Here is a 24,980-nt window from a genome sequence, read left to right as displayed (position 1 = left end):
AGTGAAACTGAGCCCGGGGGTGGTTACAGTGGAGGTAAGTAGGACATTGGGCAATGAAAGAGTTTGATAAATCAAAAAGCCAGAAACAGTATAGTAGACCTGGACAAGAGGGGCCCCTGCCCTGGGTTTCCACCCTATTCTCTGGCCCCCCTTCAGTCTTGTTCCTTCCCTAAGTCAGGATGCCCACCCAGAGTCCATATACCTCCTTTTAGATCATATCTGGGGCCCGAAAATTTCATGTAGAGATCACTCTACATATCTGTCCTCCTGAGGGTGGATCACATAGCTATCGTATACTCTCTGGATCAAGGGGAGAGCAAGACAGGACTCTTTAAGGGCAGTTTGGCCATGTGGTCTGGAGTGTCTAAACACTTCTACAAGGGTCTTGCGGAGCAGGAGCAGGGGCAGAGAGAAAAAAGAGTGAACATGGTCTGGGGTCCACCTAACCCACCAAATAGTGACACGGGACTCTGACAAGGTCCAGGAATTCTAATCTTGAATCAGGCTTCCAGCTCTCAAGTTGTATCTCTGTTTCCCATGTATATTTCTTTGCTCTCCCTATCGTAAAAGAAAATGCAGGCTTTCTAGGAGAGAAATAAGTTGGACTCCAGCTAAATTGATGAAGTCAGAGTTTCAAATTAGGTTTGACTTATTAGCTTGACTTATAACTATTAAATATTTAAATATATGACACACAGACCTCCATTTTTAATCTTGACACCAGCTCTGCAATGTTAGGGGCAGGTCCAGCCAGGATGTTTATCTTCTACTAGAAAGCTATGATTCTGAAATGATCTTTCACTCTGGGTTGATTTTGGCTGGTTATGGACTTCTTAGTATCCATAACTCTTATTTTTATGTGAAAAGTTAACTAGACTATCCCACAACAATTGCCTTAAGTTTAGAGTTCCACTTACTCTTTTCAGATGGACACTGAGTAATGTATTTGGTTAGGAGTCCCTAGAGGCTAGAGCATCTTCTAAACTCGGAGAAATGAAGAAAATTAGGGAGACATGAATAGCATAAAGGTATGTGGTAGTTGATGATTTCAAAACCCGTTCATGTATATTATCCTAATTTGGTTCTTAGAACCACCCTGTAAAAATAGATAGGGAAGATATTACTTCCTCACTTGACAGTCAAGAAAACAAACTCCAAGAGCTTGCACCATGATGGATAGCAGAATTAGAATTTGAACCCAGGCTTAAAATATCCTTTTATTTTTCAAATTAGGAAGGAGGTGACATATTTACCAAATTTGAGGGTTTTTTCTTAACAAAATAAAACATGTAAACCTGCAGTGAATACATATATGTGATCTCATCATGAGAAGAAGGTGTAGCACTTTTTGAAAAGATACAAAGTCCTCTGGTTGGCTTCAGTTTGAAATCTCTCTGATTTCATCAGTTTGGCAGGTGTCCAACTGGCTTATGCCCTAGAAATCCTGTGCTTTCTTTTATTAAGGGGAAAGAAAAGGAACAAAAAAAGGGAAACAAAGGATATAATTTTAGACCTAGCTTTCGTCTAAGTCTTTATTTTTATCTGAGGTCACTGCAACTCAGAAAAGTTAAGTGAGTTGCCATAAATCTCCGAGAGATAGAAGGAAGAGCTAGACCATGAAACCACATCTGATTCAGATCTCTGAGATTCCCCTCTCTTGGTGTCCTGTGTAATAGTCTTTACTCTCTCCGGTTAATTTTATTCTTTCTTTCTTAATTTCTCATCACCTTCTTTTTAATGTAGTCTCTGCTCAGTTATTCAAACCTACTAGTTTGAAACTATATACAAGATATGCATACATATATCTTGTGTGTTAACATATATATCTTGATTATATAGTTCTGGTGTACAAAATATTTCACATTATTATTTTCACTGTGCATTACATTAGATGCATGTTCTATGTCCTTTAGTATATCCATAATTATCATTTCTAGGGGTCATAGCATTGCATCAGGTTGATGACTCCTAATTTATTTAACCCATTTTCCTATTACTTAACATTAAAACTATTTTAATACTTTCTATTATGGATAGTGCTCCTGTGACCATTTTTATCAACTCTTTTTCTATTCTACTGAATTGTGTTTTTAGGATAAATGTCAAAGAATGGTATTATTGAGCTAATGTGTAGAGATATTTGTGTGGTTTATATATGATACTGTGATATACATTGCCATATTATTTTCTGAAAAATATATATCAACTCAATGCTTTCACAAGAGTACCAGTTTCAATCCAATCTTATAAATATTATATACCATATATTATTCATTTTACTAGTTTAATAGGTATAAAAATTATGATAGTTTGTTTTATTTTATATTCCTTTCATTACAAATAATATAAATATTTTACTCTCTTTTGATCCACTTCTATTTGCATTAATTGTCCAAATTCTTTACATATTTATTATTGGATGTCAAGATATTTTTCTTAAAAATTTGAGTGAACACTTTTCTTGTTATATTACTAATAATATCTTCCCAGATTATTTTCCTTTTTGACTCTAGTTTTATAATTCATTTTCACACAATTAAAATTTCCTATCTAACTGCTACTGTTGAACAAGCAAAACCAGTAGATTCACACAACTTTGTTTTTCTCAATGTCTCTAAATTCTATGGGCCTGGTTTCTCTTGCCCTTCAGACTTCTAGTCAATCCTAAAGAACAGAGAGTCTTGTGATCTCTCTATTTCACAAAATCTGATAGCAATTCAGAATTAGGATGCCCAATAATGTATAATTATGAAAACTCTGAACTTCATTTAACACATGTGTTTTGTCCTTTCCCCAGATCAGAACTACTTCAGCCTGGAAACCTAGAGTATTTCTCTAGTTTACTGCTCCCTGCCTAGTACTTCTACCCTTCCTTCCCTAGTTTGTTAACCTCAACTTCTCCTCCAGGTTGTGTATGCAGGGAGGGAGAAAAGGTGAGAGAGTCGAGTAAGTCCTTAAATGACCACCAGTAGGATGCACTCGGGGCCTGGCAGTTGTTCAAGGGTAACTTTTTCTCAGATGTGCCCCCCGCCAACTTTTGACAATTTCCTAACTGCAGTTCCTTTGACATGAGGACAGGTATGTCTAGGCAGAATCTGGAGAGTCAGCCCTTCAGATTGGACAGCTATCTCTTGATTCTTTTTGTCTGATTGAGACTGCACTCCTGAAATTCCTGAATAGGACCAAAGACAACTCGCTTCTATTCACTCATGGCCCACATCTGATTCCCAGGAAGCCCTGAAGCATCCTTTGTCCTGTCCAACTGTGGGAGACCTAGCCAGTCCCTGTGAGCCCCTCTCTTCCTTTGACTCATTGGCAGACAGTCCTGAGGCTTTCTCAAGCAGCAGCCAGACACCAGACCACTTGAATCTCAGGAGGTTGGCCCCTCCCTCCTCAGGCCCATGTAGGCAAGGTTAGGAGTTCTCAGGGCACACCAACCACTTATGAAAATGTCTCTTCACATATACCCTCCAATCTCCACACACTCTGACCCTTTTAATACCTTTGCATAGGTAAGAATGTTAAGAGTTGTCAAACTGGTTTTTAATAATCTCCTTTTGAAAACTGGCATCTTGCTCTGGCACACCTCTTTGGAAAATCATACCTTTGAATCTTGGTGGCTCAGTTACAACTTCTGATTTAATAGTCTGTTAAAAGTATTTTATAATCATCTGTCATTGAAATTTCTATATCATTTAAAAGTTAGAAATAGAAGAGTTTGGGCGGCCCGGGTGGCTCAGCGGTTTAGCGACGCCTTCAGCCCAGGGCCTGATCCTGGAGACCCGGGATTGAGTCCCATGTCAGGGGTCCCTGCATGGAGCCTGCTTCTCCCTCTGCCTGTGTCTTTGCCTCTCTCTCTCTCTCTCTCTCTCTCTCTCTCTCTCTCCCTGTCTATCTCTCATTAATAAATAGATAAAATCTTTAAAAAAAAAAGAAATAGAAGAGTTTCCCTACATATATAGTAAATTAAATTTTCTGTTGGGCTTTAACTTCTTTTTCATTTAGCTAATTTCAACTAGATATGTTTTTCTCTTGATATGTGCTATAAGATATGGGTTAGTAAATATTTTTATGTGGTTTTATAATTACTCAATTGTTATGTTCATCATTCTAAATGCTTACTTCCTTTTATGTTGAAAAGTTTATTTTCACATATTATTTTCTTATAGCATTGGATCAGATTTTGGCCTCTCCTTTCTTTCACTTTAATCAGTATTAAATTATTGTTGTATAGTAAGTTCTATCTGGTTAGGTAGGACCTATATGTCATTTGTTAAGAGCTGATCATGCATATAAGAATAATTCACAAACTGGGAGCTTTCGAACCAACAGTGGAATGAGTCTCAGAGGTATATTCTTATCAGATAATTTATATAGCGACAGTGCAGAGGCAGTTTGTTCTTTACAATGACTGGTTATAATATTACAGTTTTCTTAGTGACAGGGGATAGGTTAAAAGTGGTTACCTTATGCTAATTTTGGAGAACAACTTGTTTCGTCTATGTTACTCTTCTTATAAATATTATCTCACATGTTGAGTTCTGAATTATCATTAGAATAAGGTTTTATTGGAATGACATTACACTGAAAGTTAATTTAGGACAAATGACAACTTAAAACAAGCCTTAATACTGCTTGCAGTGGACAAAAGCTGTTCTATGTGCTTTCAAATATTAACTCATTTAATTCTCAAAAGGACTGTGGTCGATTTAATTACTGACTCCATTACATCACCTCTTCTGGCATCAACAACTTTTTTACAGCCTCATCCTGAGAGGGATGTATTTCCCACCACTTAACTCTGAGCTTAGTTATAAGATTTGCATCACCCAGCAAGAGGTAAGCAGATAAACAGAGTCTGGAGATGTGGCTGCTTGGTATAGCTTGATTTCTTGTGCTTCAGCTATGCCCTGAGATGAATTTGTGTCCATCCCACTGATCGCAGGAGGAGATGGGAAACAGTTGGAGCAGAGCTAGCCCTGCAAATCCTCAAATCCATGAGAATTGTGGATTTTTGTTGCTTTAAGCCTTTGAATTTTGGGGTAGTTTGTTAAAAGCAACATTGTTTGGTGATAAGTAATACGCCACACCATGAAGTAGGTATTATTATCATCCATATTTTACAGATGAGAAAAATGAGGCAAAGAGAGGCTCAGTAACTTATTAGCTAGCAAGTGGGCAGGCAGTATGATTCCACAGGGCATGTTTTTGATCATCATTACAACACTGAGTTCTTAGTTTGGAAAACAGTTTACTCAAAACTGTGTATTCAAATATTTTCAACTCCCAATCTAAATGTATACTTTTCTTTATAAATACTGCACGTGTCTCATCTAGTTCATCTAACATATGATTTGATGATTATCAGTTTCTATTTTGAGTTAAAACCCTGTTTTATTTTCAAACCTACTTTGTTCATCAATACTTCAATATTATAGAGCTCTATCATTATCTATGTTGGTAAATTCAAAGAAAGAAAAAGTTTTACTCAGGTATTTATGGAGACCTTATTCCAATGAATGAACACTTACTATGTTCCTTATCTCACCATCCTCTTCACTCTTTACTTTATTGACCTTTCTCACTTCCTGTTGTGTTAGTTCTCTGGTTCTTAGCTATTTGATATTCTGTTCTCTTATGATGTCCTTCTCTTGTTTTCCATCTTTTTATATAACCACCTGATGTAACTTAACCTTTATTTCACATATAAAATGATAATTATAGCATCTATCTGCATAAGTTGTGAAGAGCACTGGGACAGTTCACAAAAAAGCACTTAGCACTGGGACAGTTCATGAAAAAGCACTTAGCACATAGCTGGCACCATGCCATGACTGATAATGTTTAATAAAAGTTGCTATCTTGCAGTTATATTTCTCTTGCTATTTCTTGGTTTCCTTATGGGTCCTATTTCATCTTCCCTATCTTTAAATAGTTTTGTCCTAAGCCCCTTTCTCACTTCTTATTCTCCATAGTTCCTTAGGAAATTTTACCCACCTTAACTAGATGTGGATACAATTTTCTCTCCTCCCTTGTTCTCTGAGGTCCGGACCCATATATCCACCTATCTACTGTACTCTCCACTGGGATGTGTTTCACATATCTCAAGTTCAACACCAGAGTAATTTTTTCCACCTAGTCCTCAAACCTGCTAGTCCTTTCATGACTTCTACCATTATAAATTGTCATTCAGGCAATTTCCTCCAAACCAGAAACTAGGTATAACCATTTATTCCCCCCTCATTTTTATTCTCCAATCACCAACTTCTATTGGTTTCATCACTCTGTCTTAAAAATTCATATGATTTTTATTCTTATGATTTACATTATTCTTATAGTCTTTTTGATTCACATGATTTTTATAAATCCGTATAGTCCAAGCTTGGGGATATGCTACTTTCTGAATGCCAGATCAGGCACTTACTCTTACTGAGTAGGCTTGACTCTAGATTTCACAGCTATCGAGCCTCATTGAGACCAGATACTGAAACATTCCTGTCTCAGGAGGTCAGTGCCTTAGACCTTTGGCCCATGCCACAGGAAGAATACTACAAATCCTGCCTAAAGGCACCACTATAGATGAACTGGATTCAGAACTTAACTTTTCCTTCCCGTCCTTCCTTTCCAGTGCATCTGAATCCAGCAGTGCCTGCGTGGGCTGGCTATTGCCCCTGTCACTCACTCGTTTAAGCTTTAATACCTTTCCCTTCTTTTTTTGATCCTGTTGGCCTGGCTATATCTCAACTTTATTCTTCCTGCCATCTTACAGAAACTCACTGTTTAGCCCTCAGCTGTTCTGACTCTAGATTTATCCAACCATTTTTTAGCTGTGTTTCCCATATTGTATTTGATAAATGGCACCAATCTCATCCATTAAGTAATCCTATTAAAACTTGATGCTGCAGCTTCTAAGTCAGTGGTTTTTAAAACCCTATACATGCCAGAATCACCTGGAGAGCTTTTCTTAGCATAGATATTCCCAAATTCTGAAATTTTGATTTAGGTCTTGGGTGGAGCTGGGAATTAAAAAAAAAAAAAAAAAAAAAAAAAGGCCCTAAAGGAATCTGATGAGCAGCCAGGTTTAGAAATTGATATTCTAAACAGAAAACTGCTATGTAAATAATAAAGAATTTTACTTACAATTTAGGCAGTAAGAATGGATTTTAAACTAGTAGAAACTACCAGGTTTTCCCATTGTAAAAATTCTATTTAAAAGTCTGCTTTCAAACATTTGTTTAATGAAAGATCTCTTCTTTGACAGCTCAGACTTTCTGAGTTTCTAATGTCAAAAACCGTGTTACTTTTGGGTAGCTATGTTTACACACTCTTGAAATTTTAGTGTCACTCATATTACTCAAGTTATTACAGCTTATTTCAACAGAGACTTCCCAAGAAAGAGAAGTAATCTTTACTTAACAATTACTAGATCAGCTACTTAACCACCCTAATCAGAGAGCCCTTGTTTCTTCAAACAATAGCTCAAAGCAGTCTTAGTTCTATAGCCTAATAAAGAGTTAGTAATGATGAATACGGAGTTGATTATATAGAATGCATATCAAAATGACTATACTAGGACAAATGTTTCTTTTAGACTGCATGAATATATCCTTGGTGACTATTCCCTCATTTTTAAGTACTTTAATGTACGTATAAATGCAAACAAGCAGCAATGGAGTTTTAAATCTTTTTAATAGTCTATAAATCCCTGGAGTGGCTATTTTCACAACTTTTTAAGCCTACATTTAAAAATTAGAAGTATCTTTTAAGCATCTAAGTACATGTTTTGTTGAAAATAAATGCCTATAAAAGAAAGGAAATAGGGTGGGAGGCATGCTTTCTTACTAAGCAAAAACAAAAACATGCTCTCTTACCAAGCAAAAACAACTTATCTAGGTGTATGCAGTAGTAAGCTAGGGCATTTCTGCCCATGCATACTGGGGGCTATGGAAATGTCTTTATGGTGAGGATTAACATTGATATTTCAAAGAAATATTGTGCAACTATCCATTTTAGTGCTTGTGAATTTCTTAGCTTCTGTATTTACAGATTGGTTGGTTCCTCATATCCACTCCTTCATTCTACCTGCCATCCCTGGGCATCCTCTACCCTTGGTATGTCCCCTAAAGAGCCTCAGGCCACACTGTGGTGCTTTATTCTGATCCTCCTCTCTGATGGTGACCTCCCTGGCAATACATTCTATTATTTCTTTTCTTTTTCCATCACCCAAAGAAGGTCCATATTGGGTCCCTGGTTCCTTTGTCACTTGTTTTCTTCTGAGGTGATTAATTACTCCTTTCCAAACTTTTAACAAATACCCCTATCCCAGAAGATGATGTAATCATAGCATATTTCTTTAACTTAAGGAATATATTGCTGTAGAAATTTCACACCGTGGCAGTTGTGTGATTCTAGTCTTTACTCCCTCAAATCTCTCCCTAAAAATATCCTGGGATATCTTTTCCTATATTTTCATCATGTCTCACTCTTACCAAAAATCTTTAATAGATTCAGTTGCTCTCAGGGTACAATTCAACTCCTCAAATTTTTATGGACTGAAGCCACTTATTTGTAGCTTCTATGTCTATAAATCCATCCCAGAAAGGACCTTAATATGATTTAGTTAAGTACTTTTCCATGTTATGTCCTGTTCAAAGGACCTCACCACTCTTAATGCTCCCCAAATCAGTCCCAGCCCTTCATACCTTTTCAAAGCTTCTCGATATCTGGTATGATCTGAACTTCCTAACATCATTTGTCATACTCTCCCAGTCCAAATTTTTCTCAGCCAATTGGTCTTCTCTTTCCTTTTACCTGAAGTGCCTTTCCTTTAACTTCCTCTCTTCTTTTTTTGTCTTTTAAGATTTTATTTATTTATTCATGAGAGACACACACAGAGAGAGGCAGAGACATAGGCAGAGGGAGAAACAGGCTCCCTATGAGAAGCCCAATGTGGGACTTGATTCCAGGACCCAGGGATCACGACCTGAGCCACAGGCAGAAGCTCAACCACTGAGCCACCCAGATGCCCCAACTTCCTCTCTTCTTTCCCAAATTGTGATTGTCCTTTAAGGTATAGCTTCAGTCCCACCTCCTGATCAAGCCTCACCTGAATAATCAGTCCACACTAATGTTATCCTTAAGCAATTCTATTTCCTCTTTCTCTCTCTTTACTGAATCAAATAGTACCTTTAATTTTTATAATGCCATTCCATAACTAGAAGACTTACATCTAAGCCGAAATAAACCTACAGTGTGGTTCCATAAGTGAAGCTGATGCCTGAACGCCAAAAATGCTGGCTTTAAAGTCAGGAAAAACAGCTAAGTTATAGAGGGTCTTTAACCTGGGATTTCATGAGGACGCTAAAACTACTGCTTACAGTGCATGAAACACAATCCTATAATGAGAAATGCGAAATTTATGTGCTTATAATACCAGTATATGTACAGTAAAGCATAGGGCATTCAACAGCCTCTGATTTCACTCTCAAAGTATTCCTTATGGATGTGGGAATAACCATTATCCATTTCCCACTTTGGCTAGTGTACCCAACCAATGGATTTTCCCTTTGAGTCACATCTCATTTGGTCTGCTGTAGCATGACTATTCTTGTTTCTTGGCTCTTACTACTAATTGCAAATAGTTCTTAGTCTCCCTTAATATTAGTACTGCTTACTCCAGAAATGGCATTTTTCGGGCCAGAATTTTGCCCTTCTGTCCTGAATGTGGAGAACATGCATACCTTCTGTGAAGATTAGAATTCTCTAACTCTGGCAGCTGTGTTGTCTTTCTCTGTGCTGTGTGGCTAGAAAAGATCTTAATGTCCATTTGTAGGAAGATTATCTTTTGAAAAACATGGGGTTTTGAAGACAGACGTATCTGCCACATCTCAGTTTGTTTCCTGTAAAAAAGTGGTAACTGCTTTTACTCAGCAGCCTCTAAGGTGCTCTGTCCTCCCATCTTTCCTCGGAAACTAAGGCCAGGATGGGTGAGGCCCTCACTTCATCCTATGACTTGCACCTTGCCTGGCAGCACCCACTCAGCACTAATCCACACCATGGCCCCCAGCTGGGACCTCACCTGTTTCTACTCAGCCCTCATCCTGCACAACTCAGCCCTCATCCTGCACAACATGGTGACCATCACAGAGAATAAGAGCAATGCCCTCATTAAAGAAGTGGGTGTAAATGTTGAACCTTCTGGTCCAGGCTTGTTTGCCAGGCCCTGGCCAGCGTCAATACCAGGAGAGCCTCATCTACAGTGTAGGAGCAGAAGGACCTGCCCCAGCAGCTGGTACGCCACCAGCAGAAGATCCTGCTCCCTCCACCACTGCTGCCCCAGCTGAGAAGAAAGTGGTAGCAAAGAAAGAAGAATCAGAGGAGTCTGATGATGACATGAGCTTCAGTCTTTTTTTTTTCTTTTATGATTTTATTTATTTATTCATGATAGACACAGAGAGAGAGGCAGAGACACAGGCAGAGGGAGAAGCAGGCTCCATGCAGGGAGCCCGATGCAGGACTTGATCCTGGGTCTCCAGGATCACACCCTGGGCCGAAGGCAGGCGCTAAACCTCTGAGCCACCGAGCGATTCCTGAGCTTCAGTCTTTTTGGCTAAACTTCTTCTGATCTGTTCAATAAAAAGCTAAACTCTTAAAAAAGAGGGGTGGATAACAGAAAATAGCATCTCCCTCAGTTTAAAGGTTACTTCCCTGTGCCACCTCACCCACTAACTGCACCCAGTCTAAGTCAGCTTTCTTCCTTCTAAAATTTCTTTTGATTTTATTCCTTTGCTTCAGAATACTGCAGAATAGTAGAGAACTTTTGGAGTTTGAGATGCTTCATTGATGAGCATATCTATTGCAGTCAACGGTAAGTTCCACAAAAGCAGATGCTGTGGCTGATTTAGTTAACCATTACTTCCCCAGCTACTAGCATTGGCCCAGCTCCCCAGATATTTGTTGAATAGAAGAATACCTCATAAAATTGGAAGAGAAGGAAAAGCAATAAAGTGTGTAAAGCACTATATATATACTATAAGGCAGATGTGGGTGTGCAAGTATTCACTCTTGCTTGAAATCTGAACTGAAAAGGGTCCTCTTTCTTGCAGAGCAACATGGACACTTCCTGTGCTATGTCATTCATTATCCCCAACTAAAGTAGCCCATCTATCTGAATGTCTGTTGACACTCAAGCCCCTTGTTAGGCCTACATAGCTGAGGGCCTTACCACAGTGCTTTCCAAACTCCCAATATTCAGTTCACTCATTACATATTGGTGATTTAACTTACAGAATTGCCAGATCATATTTTCAAGTACGCTCATCTCTCCACAGATTAGTCTCCATAGACTAATCAAAATGGCCTCAGGGAAGAAAATAAACTGGTAGAGGGCTACACATGTTAGCAAAAATAACTGTATGAGGCACACTGCAAATTTCAAAGGTGCTGAGTTTCCATTTTACAAATGTTTTGCCTAGAAACTAAATAGGAACTTTAGCAACAAGAGGAATTAAAAACAAATGGCTAAGTGAAACCTAGATTTATGCATAGGCAATTGGGAGGATCTGGCTTTTTTATGTGCCGGCCCATAGTAGGTGTTCAATAAATAACTTGAATAAATTTTGGGAAAGCAAAAACGTCTCAATGGCTCTTGGCGTTGACTGCCTCCTCTATAGACACCACAAATCCCTTTCCTGACTGAGCAGGGCTTTAAAAACCTGTGACTCTAGTAAAAAGCAGGCATATCTTCACAGTCAGGACAAGCTTTTACAATAGTTTCACTCTACATGGTTAAAAATAATAATAAAACAAAAAAACTGATGCAGTTCCTGGAACTCTTAGATGAGAAATAGTTTCTCTACTGCAAGAGTGCAGACTGGGCTTTCAGTTCTCGAGAATGAAATGCGGAACTCCTCTTCGCCCCTCGTTCTTTGCTGGAGATGCCCGGTGGGTAAATCTGGGGGAGAGGACGGGCGGCCCGGGTGGCGCAGCGGTTTAGCGCCGCCTGCAGCCCAGGGCCTGATCCCGGAGACCTGGGCTCGAGTCCCACGTCGGGCTCCCTGCACGGGGCCTGCTTCTCCCTCTGCCTGTGTCTCTGCCTCTCTCTGTGTGTCTCTATGAATAAATAAATAAAAATCTTTAAAAATTTTCTAAAAAAGAATAAGAGAGGACAACTTCAAGACCTTCACGTAGGGAGAAGCTAACGAGGAAGTCAGCCTGTAAAGGCCAGCAACAGCGAAAGGAGATTCAATTTAAAAACTTGTAGTCGCGACTGTTAAAAAAAAAAAAAAAAAAAAAAGGAGAGAGAGAGAGAGAGAGAGAGGCGGGATAAAAGGAGTAGGAAAAATGGGGGGGGGGGGGAGTGGAGGGAAGAAAGCAGCAAAGGAAAACCAGAAGAGCGTTAGGAAGAGTATGCGCTACGCAGTTGTTTCTCGGCTCTTCCTCTCACTCCCTCCAGAAGCTCGAGGAAGTTTGCAAGCGCAGCGGTCGGGATGGGCGGGAGGGCTCCCGGCTTACGGAGCCGCGAGCACTCGCGCCCGCCCGCCTCGCCCCCGGCGACCCGGCCCGCCTGCGCCCTCGCCCGCCGCGGGAGCGCGGCCGCCGGAGCCCGAGAGCCCGAGAGCAGCGGGCGCGGCGGACGCCCCGGGCCCCGCACCCCGAGCAGGGCGCGCACCTTCGCGCCGCGGGCCCCGCCGAGCCTCCTCTCCCCCCTCCGCGCGGAAAGGAAAAAGGGAAAGGCCGAACCTCTCAGCCAGGACCGCACCCTCCCGCCTTCCTGGACGAGCCAGCGCCGAAAGTACGGGTCTGCGATTCACGGACACAGGAGCGGGAGGCGGCGGCGGCAAGGAACGGCCGGGGCCAAAACCAAGCTCGGTTGCCGGCACCGCGCGCCCGTGCGTCCGCCGGCTCCGCGGGGGCCGAGGGGGCGCGGCGGGGAGCGGCCACCAGGCCGGGCCGCGCTCCGCCCCCCACGCGCTCCCGCGGCCCGGAGGACCCGGCGCTCCCGCCGCACAGGGTGGTTGCCGTGGAGAGAAGTAGGGGACCGCGCTGGTTTGGGTCCCCCCTCACTTCGCCGCCCGGTGTCGGGGAGATTGGCCGACGCCTTGGAGAGGAGCGGGAGAAGTAGAGAGCCCCGGAAAAGTGGAGGAAAGTGGTCAGGAAGTCGGTCCGCCGCGGGCCGCGGGGTGTCTGCCGGGGTGCGAGCGGGGCGCGGCGGCTCGGCCTCGCGGAGCTTTCCCGGCGAGGGGCCCCCGGAGCGCCCCGACGCGCGCGCGCGCCCCCGGCCGCCCCGTCCCCAACCTCCAGGGCGCTCCGGCCACAAAAGCCCCCACCCCCACCCCCTCGGGGATTCCCAATTCCTTACTAGACTTTTCTCCCGAGAACTTTGGGGTGTTGGCATTCACTTTTGGGTGTGCGTGCGCGTGCAAGCTGCTCAGGGGAGCGAGGAGGAGGAAGTGAACTTTGACGGAGAAGAGCGACTGTTTTTCCGACGTCTCGGCGCTCGTGGAAGGCGCAGGCTGTTGCACGTGCAGACAGCCGCGAGCTGGAGCGCAGGACGCCTTTCCGGGTGGAGGCAGCCGCCGCCCGTTCGCTCCCCCCCTCCCGCGTGCATGTGTGCGGCGGCGGCGGCGGCGGCGCGCGGGTCTGCGCGTGGTTCTGCGCGTGGAGCCTCAGCCGCGACCCCAGTGAATGGCCCCCGGGGCCCCTGCGGGGCCTGCGCCTCCGCCGCCAGCCTGGGTCGGGCCGGGAAGGATGCTAGCGATGGGGGCGCTGGCAGCCGTCTGGGTCCTCAGCCTCCTCACCTACGGTTACCTGTCCTGGGGCCAGGGCTTGGAGGAAGAGGAGGAAGGGCCCTTGCGAGCTCAGTCTGGAGAGATCCCGGAGCCCAGCACAAGTGCCACCTCCCAGCCCCATCTCATTTTCATCCTAGCGGATGATCAGGGATTTAGAGATGTGGGTTACCACGGCTCTGAGATAAAGACGCCCACCCTGGACAAGCTCGCGGCCGAAGGAGTTAAACTGGAGAACTACTATGTCCAGCCTATTTGCACACCGTCCAGGAGTCAGTTTATTACTGGAAAGTAAGTGTTACCACTTCCTATGTTTGTTCCTTGGAGAAATGTTAAGCATTTAATTGAGACCCAGCTCCTAATTGAAAGGAGTGACAGACAATATGGGAAACGAGTGGATGAATGAAATGTGGGTATTGAGCTGTGGTGAGTATTAAATGGGATGCCCTCTTCATGATCTTGAACGTCTCCTCTCTGGTCTAGTAGCATTTTGCTTATTCTCAGGAGCCCGCTGTGAAGTGCCTGCCCTCCACGTTTTCGAATGAGATCTGGACTTGTAAAGTCCCACCTACCAACCAGATGTCTCCAGAAGGGGTCTCCTTTTCCAAATCTATTTTGGCTTTTGAGCATGCCCAGATTTCTTTCAGGCGTCACAATACAATTCACAAACACCATCGTTGATAAGAAAGGTGTGCAACTCTTGGTTTGTTCTTAAATCTAGAATTGAGTCATCAAAGTCTTAGGTCTTCGCGGACGTAAAAGGGGCCAAAGAAACAGAGGGAAAGCAATGTAAAATCTGCCTACAAATGACTCTCTCTGGGTCTTTGATAGGTAATTTTATCTAACTGGATCAGTGAAGAGGGCCTTGTGTGATTGATTACCAAGGCAGTTCTCAAGTGCAAGGAAATTCAATGATAAATGTTCAACAGGATTCAAATTTCATCTAAAGTTTTCTGCCATTCCTCACGTCTGTGAATTTTCTGTTTGAGAGAAATCGGGTTATTTGGGTGCTTAAGGAAAGCATTTTTAATATTGTTGCCTTGCTATATAGCTAACCTGTCACTTAAGGCATTCGCTCATTTTCATATTCTAATTCTATCCTATTAGAATATAGGTCACTGTTGCTGATTTGCACGTCCAAAGTTAGCCTGTGGAACAGAGATAGACTGGGAGGTCTGGAGGTCAAGCTACCACTGGACACAGGTAGAAGAGAAGCCTTAGTGGTTCAGCATATATGTCCTGTGATTTCAGTCTCAGAGAACTCTGCTTCAGTGAAGTTGTTCTTGGAATTGGATCCTATAAAAGTAGCCAGTATCCATTGGAAAAATAAAGATTATTTTGTAAGAATCTCTGTCTTAGAGAGACTTTTGCTTACGGCATGATTTCCATTGCTTAGCAAACTGTCAGAACTTAGCATCACTGCCAGAAAGGAAAAGAAAAAAATCCTGTCCTTTCCTTTCTTGAGGAAGAAAGATTAAAAAAAAAAGTCTCCGTGTACTTCAGAATCATTTTAAAGGTTATTTGTGGCATCAGAAAGTCAAGGGCATTTGATATTCATGAAAGAGTGGATTTTTGGCTGGAAAATAAGTCCATCTGGTGGCCTGCAGGTCAAGTTGTTCATGTCTAATCCCAACCACTCTTATTTTGGCTTATGAAATAAATGTGTCATAAAAGCTCACTGAACCTCTTCAACTAGTTGAGAAAGTTTAGATTTACTGGGACAGCCAATGGTAGCTGTAAATATGTACGTGAATTATATGAATTTATCTCTCACAGTAGGGCATATGCTTTAAGGCTTTAGTCTCTGAACATTTAGTTCCTAAACATTATTTTTGCACTAATAAAATGTCTAGGTTTTATCTTTTAATCTTTGTTTACTTAACGACGTGAAACAGAAAATGAAGTTAGAAATAATTCCTAACTTTTGTCTCTTTTAATCGAAGATGATATACAATATTGCATTTGTTTTAGACATACAACATATTGATGCAACAACTCTGTACATTATGGTATGCTCATCACAGTGTAGATAATTTTTCTCTTTTGTCAAACCTTGACCCTCTTGTTCTTTCAATGCAATCAGACATCTAATGAAAAGATTTATTCTCCTATTAAAATTTTCTATTCGTGCAACAAATTGTGTAACTTTTATAGACAGAAATTAAAATAGATGCTATAATTTGATTTAAATTCTTATTTGACTAAACAGTTGAAGACATTTTCAGTGCAGTTCTCTTTTTTTTTTAATTTTTATTTATTTATGATAGGCACACAGTGAGAGAGAGAGAGGCAGAGACACAGGCAGAGGGAGAAGCAGGCTCCATGCACTGGGAGCCCAACGTGGGATTCGATCCCGGGTCTCCAGGATCGCGCCCTGGGCCAAAGGCAGGCGCTAAACCGCTGCGCCACCCAGGGATCCCGCAGTTCTCTTTTTAGACTGAACTTTCCTTTAGATGAATACAAATATAAAAAAGAAAGTAGTTATAGGAGCCTAGTTGTGGACCTAATATTAATTGTGCAGAGCCAGGGATTTTGGTCATTTGTCCTCTCCATGAGCACATGTGTATACTCTCTGGATCTTCTAAACTAAAACAAAACAAAACAAAAACAAAAAGCAATAAAAACCTGACTTATTATGTAAAATATGAAAGGATTCAAATGCTTTCATGTTTATAAAGAAAGTTAAGTGGATTAAAACTGAAGCAATTTTTAGTGCTATTAACAAAACAAGCCTCCTTTTATATTTTGCTGGAGTCAAAATGTAAAAACCTATTCCTTTATACTGCACAAATGTGTAACAAATTCCAGATTTCTCTAATAATTTATTATCATACACGTCTGGCAATGCTGAATATCACACTGTCAGCAAGCATTTACTGTATGCAGATCCCTGTATTGGAGCTCTGAGGAACAAGAGGTAAGCCTTAATCTCTGAATAGTGGCCTTCAAATTCAAGTCTACAAAAATAATCACTCAAAAGCCTAGTTAAAATGCAGATTTCCAGGCCAAACTAGCAATTCAGCTTTAGCAGGTCTGGGGGTGAGCCCAGAAATCAATAGTGATTTAACAAACACCTCATTTCTGATGTTAACATTAATACAAATTAAGGGTATTATTATTAAGTGCTAGCAGCCACTATTCCAGGATAATACATTTTTATCTCATTTCATCTTTATAACACTGTAAGAGATAACTGCTGTTGTTATCTTCATTTTTATAGTTATAGCGAAAAATTTCAAGAGAGGTAGTAAATGCAGGGGTTGCATCCTATGTGTTCAAAGTTGGCGTGGTGATAAAAAGGTAGACTGAGCAAGTGGCTGCCTATGTTTGATTCATTTCAAAGTAATTTTTCTCACTTTTTGTTTTGTTTTTCACAGTTTTAACAAATAAAGACATGGGTAAATGACATCATTTCTTATTAAAAGAGAATATAGTAAAGGCTTCTGGAAGAGAACTAAAAGTTTTCCAAAATTTAGGGGTGCCTGTGTGACTGAGTCAGTTGAGCGTTTCATCCGACTTTTGATTTCCACTCTGGTCATGATCTCAGGGTCATAAAATTGAGCCAGGCATTGGGCTCTGCACTCAGTGTAGAGTCTGCTTGAGGATTCTCTCTCTCTCTCTCTCTCTCTCTCTCTCTCCTTGAGGATTCTCTCTCTCTCTCTCTCTCTTCCCCATCTCCCACACACACTCTCTCTCTCAAATAAATAAATCTTAAAAAAAGAAAAAGGTTTTGCAAATTTAGACATGCATTTTATGCAGACTTTAAAGTAGGAAAAATTGGCAATCTGAACTGCATTTATATTTTTGCAATAATTTTAGTTTTTGACTATTTTGTTATTGATTTTTCTACCTGAAATATCATGCTTTTTTAAAAAAAAATATTTCATTTATTTATTCATGAGAGACCCAAAGAGAGAGAGGCAGACACATAGGCAGAGGGAGAAGCAGGCTCCATCCAGGGAGCCTGATGTGGGACACAATCCGGGGACTCCAGGATCACGCCCTTGGGTGGAAGGCAGACGCTCAACCTCTGAGCCACCCAGGGATCCCCTTTAAATACCATGTTGATCTCCTTGAAATACCTTTATAAAGCAAAGGTAACTCAAATGTGTATTTGTAACAGGATATTTGATAAATTCATTTGTGTTAAAACAACCCCTGCTTCTTGCTGAGGGTAATCACTCTCCCAACTTCTAACACCTCAGGTTAATTTTTGGCTTTTTTTGAACCGTATTTTAATGGAATTATAGAAAATATACTCTTTCATGTCTGACTTCTTTCTCTTAACATGTTTGTAAAACTTTTCCATGTTATTGCCTGTAGATATAATTCATTCATCCTCATTACTGACCAGTGTTCTTCTGTATAAATATAATACAATTAATTTATCCATTCTACCGTTGACAGACATTAGGGTAGTTTCAAGTGTTGGGCCATTATGAATACTGCTGCCATGAATGTATTTGTATGTGCTTGTTGATGAACATATGTATATGTTTCTCTTGGATAACCATCAAGAACTTTGATTGCTGGGTTATGGGAAAGTGTGTTTTCATTTGCTGTAGCTGCTGCCCAACAGTTTCCCAAAGTGATTCCACCAGTTTACACTCTTATCAACACACACTCTTAGCAGTGTATGGAGAGTTGTATTTGTTTCACATCTTTGTCAACATTTGATATTTTCTTCTTCAATTTGCTCATTCTGGTTGTTATGCCCTGGTATACTATCATGGATTAAATTTGCATGTCTCTGATGACTAATGAAGTTGAGTATCTTTTTGTATTTTTATGACTACTTGAATTTTCCCTTTTAAGAGATATTTATTTAAGTCTTTGCCTATTTTCTCATTAGGTGATTGTTCTTCCTTGTTGATTTGTGGTAATTATTTATATGTTCTGTTTCTTTGTCAGATATTTGTACTGCAGATGTCTTCTTCCATTCTGTGGCTTACTTTTTCACTCTTAATAGTGTTTTTTGATGAGCAGAAGGTTTTAATTTTATTGTAGTCAAAATAATTATCTTTTTCTTCTTCTGTCCTACTTAAGATATCTTTGACTAAATCAAGATCATGACAGTGGTCTTTTTTTCCTAAATGTTTTATTGTTTTATTTTTATATTTAGATCTATAATTCATCTGAAATTAATTTTCTCTTATGATATGTCAGGGTTCAAGATTATTTTTTTTCCATGTGTACCTCCATTTGGCCCACACTATTTATTAAAAAGACCATACTCTATCTACACTGTAGTGTCACTTTTTCATAAATCAGAAAAATGTAGATGTTTGGGTCTATTTCTGGACTCTGTTCTGTTCCATTAGTCTCTTTGTCTATCCTTGTGCCAATAATACATTCTTAACTATTAGTTTTATAATATTGATATCTGGAATGTAAGTTCTCGTACTTGTTCTCCTTCAAAATTGCCTTAGCTCTTCTTTAATAGTTCATTCATTTTAATATAAAAGAAGGGAAAATATGGATGTACAAATGCAAATAAGTTGGAAGATTCGGTTTTGGAGTATGGAGTAGTTCTTTTTTGAATTATTCTACTTTCAAAGTGAAATAACAAATGAGGTCATTAGCTGAGAATAAAGATCTGGAGGTTTAAATACAGAAATAGAAAATATTCCTCCAGGAGAATGAGAAAGTGAATTAAGTAGAGAAATGCTATACAAAAACAGGGCATTCAACTGAGCCCACTTGAGATTTGTGGTCATAAATTTAAACAGAGACAAGTCATAATTTGTTTGTTTTTCTTGTGCCATGGCCAGGTGCTGTGCAGAAGAAGCGTCATTGAAGAGGTAGATTCAACTAGATTTGGGGCTTTGCCAAATGAATTAAATAGAACCATGGACTCTAATTTGTCAAGGAAAAGGGGAAGACAATAAGAGGTTTATGTTCTCTAAGAAATTATCAGGGTCAATGAATTGACTATCTGGCTGGGGTTGAAGTGAGGACACTATAATAAACTTGGAATGCTAGATAGATAATGGTAGTTGGAGAAGTGCGTGCTTAGAATCAAAATTGTGTGAGTGGTACAGTTTTGGGCAATTACAGGGGAATGGATGCTAAGGTGAAATAGAAGAAAACATCTTCAGAAATGAGGAAGGCAACATTTTAGAAGGGCAAGGTGTTAGATCACTTCAGTGTACATTAAAATCATTAACAACAATGGGAGAAGCAGTATTGAAGAGGATGGTGAACCAAGTGGTGGAATCATTTATGACTGGGAGGTAAGGGGCAGGGTTTGGAAGTGGGTGGGTAAGGGAGTAAAACAGAAGAAATAGTCTATAGTCTGCTACTTTGCTTTTCAAAAGAGTTAGGCTTTTAAAAAGAGACAAGAGCCAAAAATGCCAAAAGTGCAAGTGAAGAACTAGGAGGACACTCATCCGTGCTTCAGGCTCTGTGATAATGGGGTAGGGGTAAAAGAACAGCCCCAAATTGAGAGGATATCAGGGATGCCCAGCAATCAACTAAAACAAGAAGGTGGGAAGAAAGTCCAAGAAAGAGAGGAGGTCATAGTAAATTTTGCCAATGACAGATTTTCAGTAACAAAAGTCTTCTTGGCAAGGGTTAGGGAGTTAGTAGCAGAGAGGGGTTGATGTAGAGTAGAGATGTACAGAGATATATGGAGATTAGAACCTGAATGAAAGAAGATACATTGGGAAGATTGAAGTTAGAGCGAAAACATAAGTGGCGTTGAAAGGCATGGTACAAGTTTTTTCCAGATGATCTCCAAGGAAATGATGTGTTCAGTTTTAATTATGGTCTCATTCTGGAAATTGACTGAGCTCCTGACCCTTCATCACCAACTACTGCAGCCATACTGTGTACAGTCAGGCATACTGTCAGGAGCCCTGGGACCTCATTTGGTCCAGGAAGAGAGGATCCATATAGGCCTTGTCTGTATCCTGCAATGGGCTGTACAGGCAGGGAAACATGTCTTTTAGGAGTTTACAAACTATTTTTTCTGGATATGAAATTATCAATTAACAATTATTTTAGTGTTGAAAACTCTGAAAAAGTAATTGAATTCTTTTAGCCACTCTCACAGAGAAAGATTCAAGGACACTAAGGGGATTAGGATTTGACTATTCCATTTCATAGGCATGTGGGTACATATACACATTTCCCCTCCACTTCTATCGTAAACATAACATCGTCATGCATGCTTTCTCTTCCATCCACTTCTTTTATCCAAAGCCTGATTTTAAGTAGTGTTCTATACACTGAGAGTACACAATAAATATCAGTTGCTAAGAGTTCACTTATTGCATTTGTAAATATTTAGTTAATGCATAAACATCTAGAGAAATGTTTATGGTTAGAAGTTTAGAAGAAACAATTTTTTTCCAAGGCTCACTTTAGCTTTGGGAAATGAATATAACAACAAATGGAGAGGATGGCTTTAAAGCCTCACATATCCATTTCAAAAAGAACAGCTCTGTTGAGGAGACCATTCAACAAATAGCTTGCCTATTCCTGTTTGACCTCATGGGTTTTTCTGACAGTAGAATCATGGTCAAGTAAGCTATTGGCACACTCTTGTGATCAAAGTCCCTAATTTTAAATGAGTCTTTTAAAAAAGATTCCCTTTGAAATGAACCTCTATTCAGGTAATCCTGGATGAGTTTCCTGAGTGGCTGTTCTGAAAGCTGGAAATTTATCCAGGTGTGGAGAGTTGAGAACATTTTGTTTCATCCAAATGACCTCTCCCAGAGATCAAAGGTGGTAGAAGCAAAAGACTCAGAGCCCCTGCTTCTAATATGAGCTCAGTATGAAAGCCTCTTTTATTTAAAAGTTTGGTTTCATTCAGATTTTGTCTCACAGCAATATTCCAGAATTAATTCCACTGTAATCTTTTTCTGTATTTCACTTTGATATAATTAGAATATGTTGCAATGTTCTTTTATCCTTCTAGATAGTAAATAATCCCGGTAGTGTTACCTCTTTGAGACCATCATTCCCCTGTGTGCTCAATGGCAAAAAAAAGACTTTTTACCTCTAATCATTTACTCCTTCTGTCTTCTAATTTGCCCAGCATATTTGCTTTACTCAGACATGACTCTCATTACATCACCAGCCTTAGTAAACATGCTCCCTGGTTCGCCACTGACTACCACAGAATGGGAAAAGAAATTGTTTACTGACACTTATTGTGCCATTCACTTTTCAAACATCCTGTCATTTGATCTTCGCACCTTCATTGAGGTGAAATATTTTTATTATTTTGGAAAATATTTATGAGATGTTTAATAAATGTCTTCCTTCCATGGACCATATATAAAAGTTATAGAGAAATATCTAAATTGATCACACAGCTTGTAAGCAGCAGAGCCTGTATTTAAACCTGAATTTGTGTGGCTTCAAAAAGACCACTGGTGTTTTCATCCCCTCATTCTGCCCAATACGAAAAGTGTAAGCACCTTTGTCCAGTCTGTAAAAAAGTTTTTAGCTGTGTTTTCTCCTCTCAACCTTCACACTCCCCTCCTGCAAAAAGGATGATTCATTGTTTCTTGAACACATTCCACACTTCACTTTCTTCCTCCTTTTGCCCATACAGTTTCCACTCCTTGGAATTCATGCCCTATCTCTCTTTGCCCAAATGCTAGCTGCTCAGACTCACCTAAAATGCTATCCATCCTGTACAGCTTTCCATGATTCCTTATCCAGAAAGAATTTATTCCAGTGATGACCTTTCATAATTCTTTCTATTACTGTCTTACTACGCATGATTTCCACGTCATTCATAGCTGTCACTGGCCCTCATACCTCCCTTGCCAGTCCTCAGAGCAGACTCTGATTTATAATCTCCCATGAATCTCACAGTGTTTCGTACTAATAGGCAGTAAGTATACATGTGAAGAATGAACGAATGAATGAATGAATAGATGAATGATTATGTATGTCCCTCTGACAGGCAATGTGATAGAGCAGAATAGCATAGAATTTATAGTAAGGAAAATCTCACTATAAATTGATTCAGTGTTGATTCAGTGAACAAATTCCTGACTGTGTTATCCTGAATAAGTAGTTTAATCTAAGACTCCGTGGTTTCACTATGGAATAAGGATATTATTTGTATTACCAACCTTAAATTGAGGAAATTTGTGAAAACAGTCCAAAAATTTTTAAAGATTTTCATAGCTTTTAAGTAAAAATTCTTTTAAATTTAGAGCTACGGCTCCATAATTTTCAACCATATACAAACTTTAAAGGAACTGTTTGTTCTTTTTAAAAGTTTTCTGTGATACAGTCCTATCTCTTTTCCAATTTCAATTGATCAGTGCAAAGAGTTGAAATTAAATCCCATATGTTTTAATTTCTATACACAGATTTTTTTTTCACATGATATTGTTAGTTCTGAGATGTTCAGGAAGGTTATTGGGGCTTTTTTTTTTTTTTTCAATTTCTGTACTTGGAGATTGTGTTATTGTCCTTGTGCTTGGAAGAATCTGAATGAACTCTATAAGCTTGTGACTGCTGAAAGCAAATGCATCTTTAAACAATGACATTAAGAGTATAACATACTAAATGAGAATAAATGAAAATAGGGTAATGAAAAGGCCAGTGATTAATTTCTTCAAATCCTTCAATCAACAATAGCGTTAAAATTTTATTGAATATCATTAACACCTCTCATTCAAATTTGAATATCAGTTCACCCTAGGGACTACCATTCAGCAGGTACTCAATAAATAGTTTTGAATTAAGATGTTGCTCTTGGCTTCATGGGAATTGGAATTTTATATGCTCTATGACCACTATTTCAGTCACACACACACCCCCCCCCCAAGTGATTGTATTGCCTGCAGCATCTGCCTCGAACACTAGGACCTGGTGAAATTTCAACACAGTTGAAATCATATCACTCCCTTGGTCATAATCTTTTAGCAACTGCCTTGACCTGTAGGCTAAAGTCCCATTCTATAAAGAAATCCCTAAGCATTTCTATATTAGAATCTTCAACATAGGGCTTCTGATAAGGTTCTGGTGCAATCTCCTAACACGTTCCGATTTATATCTTTTCTGGATTGTCACCGCCAAGGTACTTGTACTTTCCCACAAGGGCTATGCCCTCAACTTCCCTGTTTCCGTATAAGCAGGTTTCTCTTACTAGAATATCACTTATTCTCTTCATTGCATCTCTCCAGACCCTCTACTACCTTCATCTCCAATCTTTCTCTGACCACTTTCTTACCTCACACCAGGCAGAGTCAACTACAATCTTCTCTGTCCCTACAGCTCTCCTCTTTATGTTTTTATAATATTTGTAATGATTTATGTACCTATTTCCTCTCAATTCCAAAACGTACAAACTTCTGCTTTTTAAAAAAATTTTATTTTATTTATCTAAGAGAGAGAGAAAGAGAGAGAGAGAGCAGGGGAGGGGAAGAGGGAGAGAGAATCTCAAGCAGATTCCACACTGAGCAGAGAGCCCAAAGTGGGGCTCGACATCACAAACCTGAGATCATGACCTGAGCTGAAAGAGTCAGACGCTTAACTGATTGAGCTACTCAGATGCCCCTAAACTGTAAACTTCTTACAACATAGTTTGTTTTTTTGAAAAAACATATCCTATTGATTAAAAGGAAGAATCCTGTAAGACATCAGACACATAACTTAAGTTTTATATGCCTCATTTCCTCATGGGAAAATGGCCATGATAATTATATATAAAACCTTGATCATCTTGGTTATTATCTTCATGCTGGACTTAAACTATCCCACAAATAGTGAATGTTGATAAGCAGACACTCAATAAATATTTCTTCAATGATTGTACTGAATCAAGTGAAAAGGTCTTAATGAGAAGATATTCAAAAATATGTTAAGTGCTTTATGGGTGACGTACATGAGTTTATTCTAAATTTTAGGAGTTTCCATATTTTTCAATGATTAGTACTGTGGCTTAAAATTTTAAAGGAATGTTACAATTTAAAAATTGTCAACATCTGCATCACCATTGCTGATCAACTGAGATTTGATACTATATTTCATAAAGTTAGGTGGACATAAATATTTAGATTGGTAACATTTTAACAATTGTTCAAGTGTAATTTTAAACTTTATCATGTTCACAGAAAGCAGCGATGTTAAGTGGAAGATATTTGAGAAGCAGTGTGCAATGTGGAAAGAACAGTAGGCATAGAGTTGAAGACCTAGGTCTAAATGCCAGTTTTCACCTATGGT

At 39.8% G+C, this 24,980-nt stretch overlaps 1 protein-coding gene and 1 pseudogene across 5 annotated transcripts in view; both read left to right on the top strand.

The window, feature by feature from the left end:
- The first annotated feature begins 10,055 nt into the window (after positions 1-10,055).
- Positions 10,056-10,404, top strand: LOC125754213 (60S acidic ribosomal protein P1-like; annotated as a pseudogene).
- A 1,963-nt stretch (positions 10,405-12,367) lies between these two features.
- Positions 12,368-24,980, top strand: part of ARSJ (arylsulfatase family member J) — a 75,903-nt gene continuing 63,290 nt past the window's right edge. For 2 of the 5 annotated variants that reach the window (XR_007407858.1, XR_007407856.1), the window contains exon 1: positions 12,369-14,078. Coding sequence is in view for 1 of the 5 variants with exons in the window: in XM_025465991.3 (XP_025321776.1) it covers positions 13,687-14,078 (392 nt within the window). In the remaining 4 variants the exon portion in view is untranslated. Of the gene's footprint in view, positions 14,079-14,894; positions 18,553-24,980 lie in introns of those variants that run through there. The other 3 variants (XR_007407857.1, XR_007407859.1, XM_025465991.3) reach the window with 3 other exon arrangements.

The sequence above is a fragment of the Canis lupus genome, chromosome 32 (genome assembly GCF_003254725.2).
Source record: "Canis lupus dingo isolate Sandy chromosome 32, ASM325472v2, whole genome shotgun sequence".
NCBI lineage: Eukaryota > Metazoa > Chordata > Mammalia > Carnivora > Canidae > Canis > Canis lupus.
This window is presented reverse-complemented; position numbering and strand designations above follow the sequence as displayed.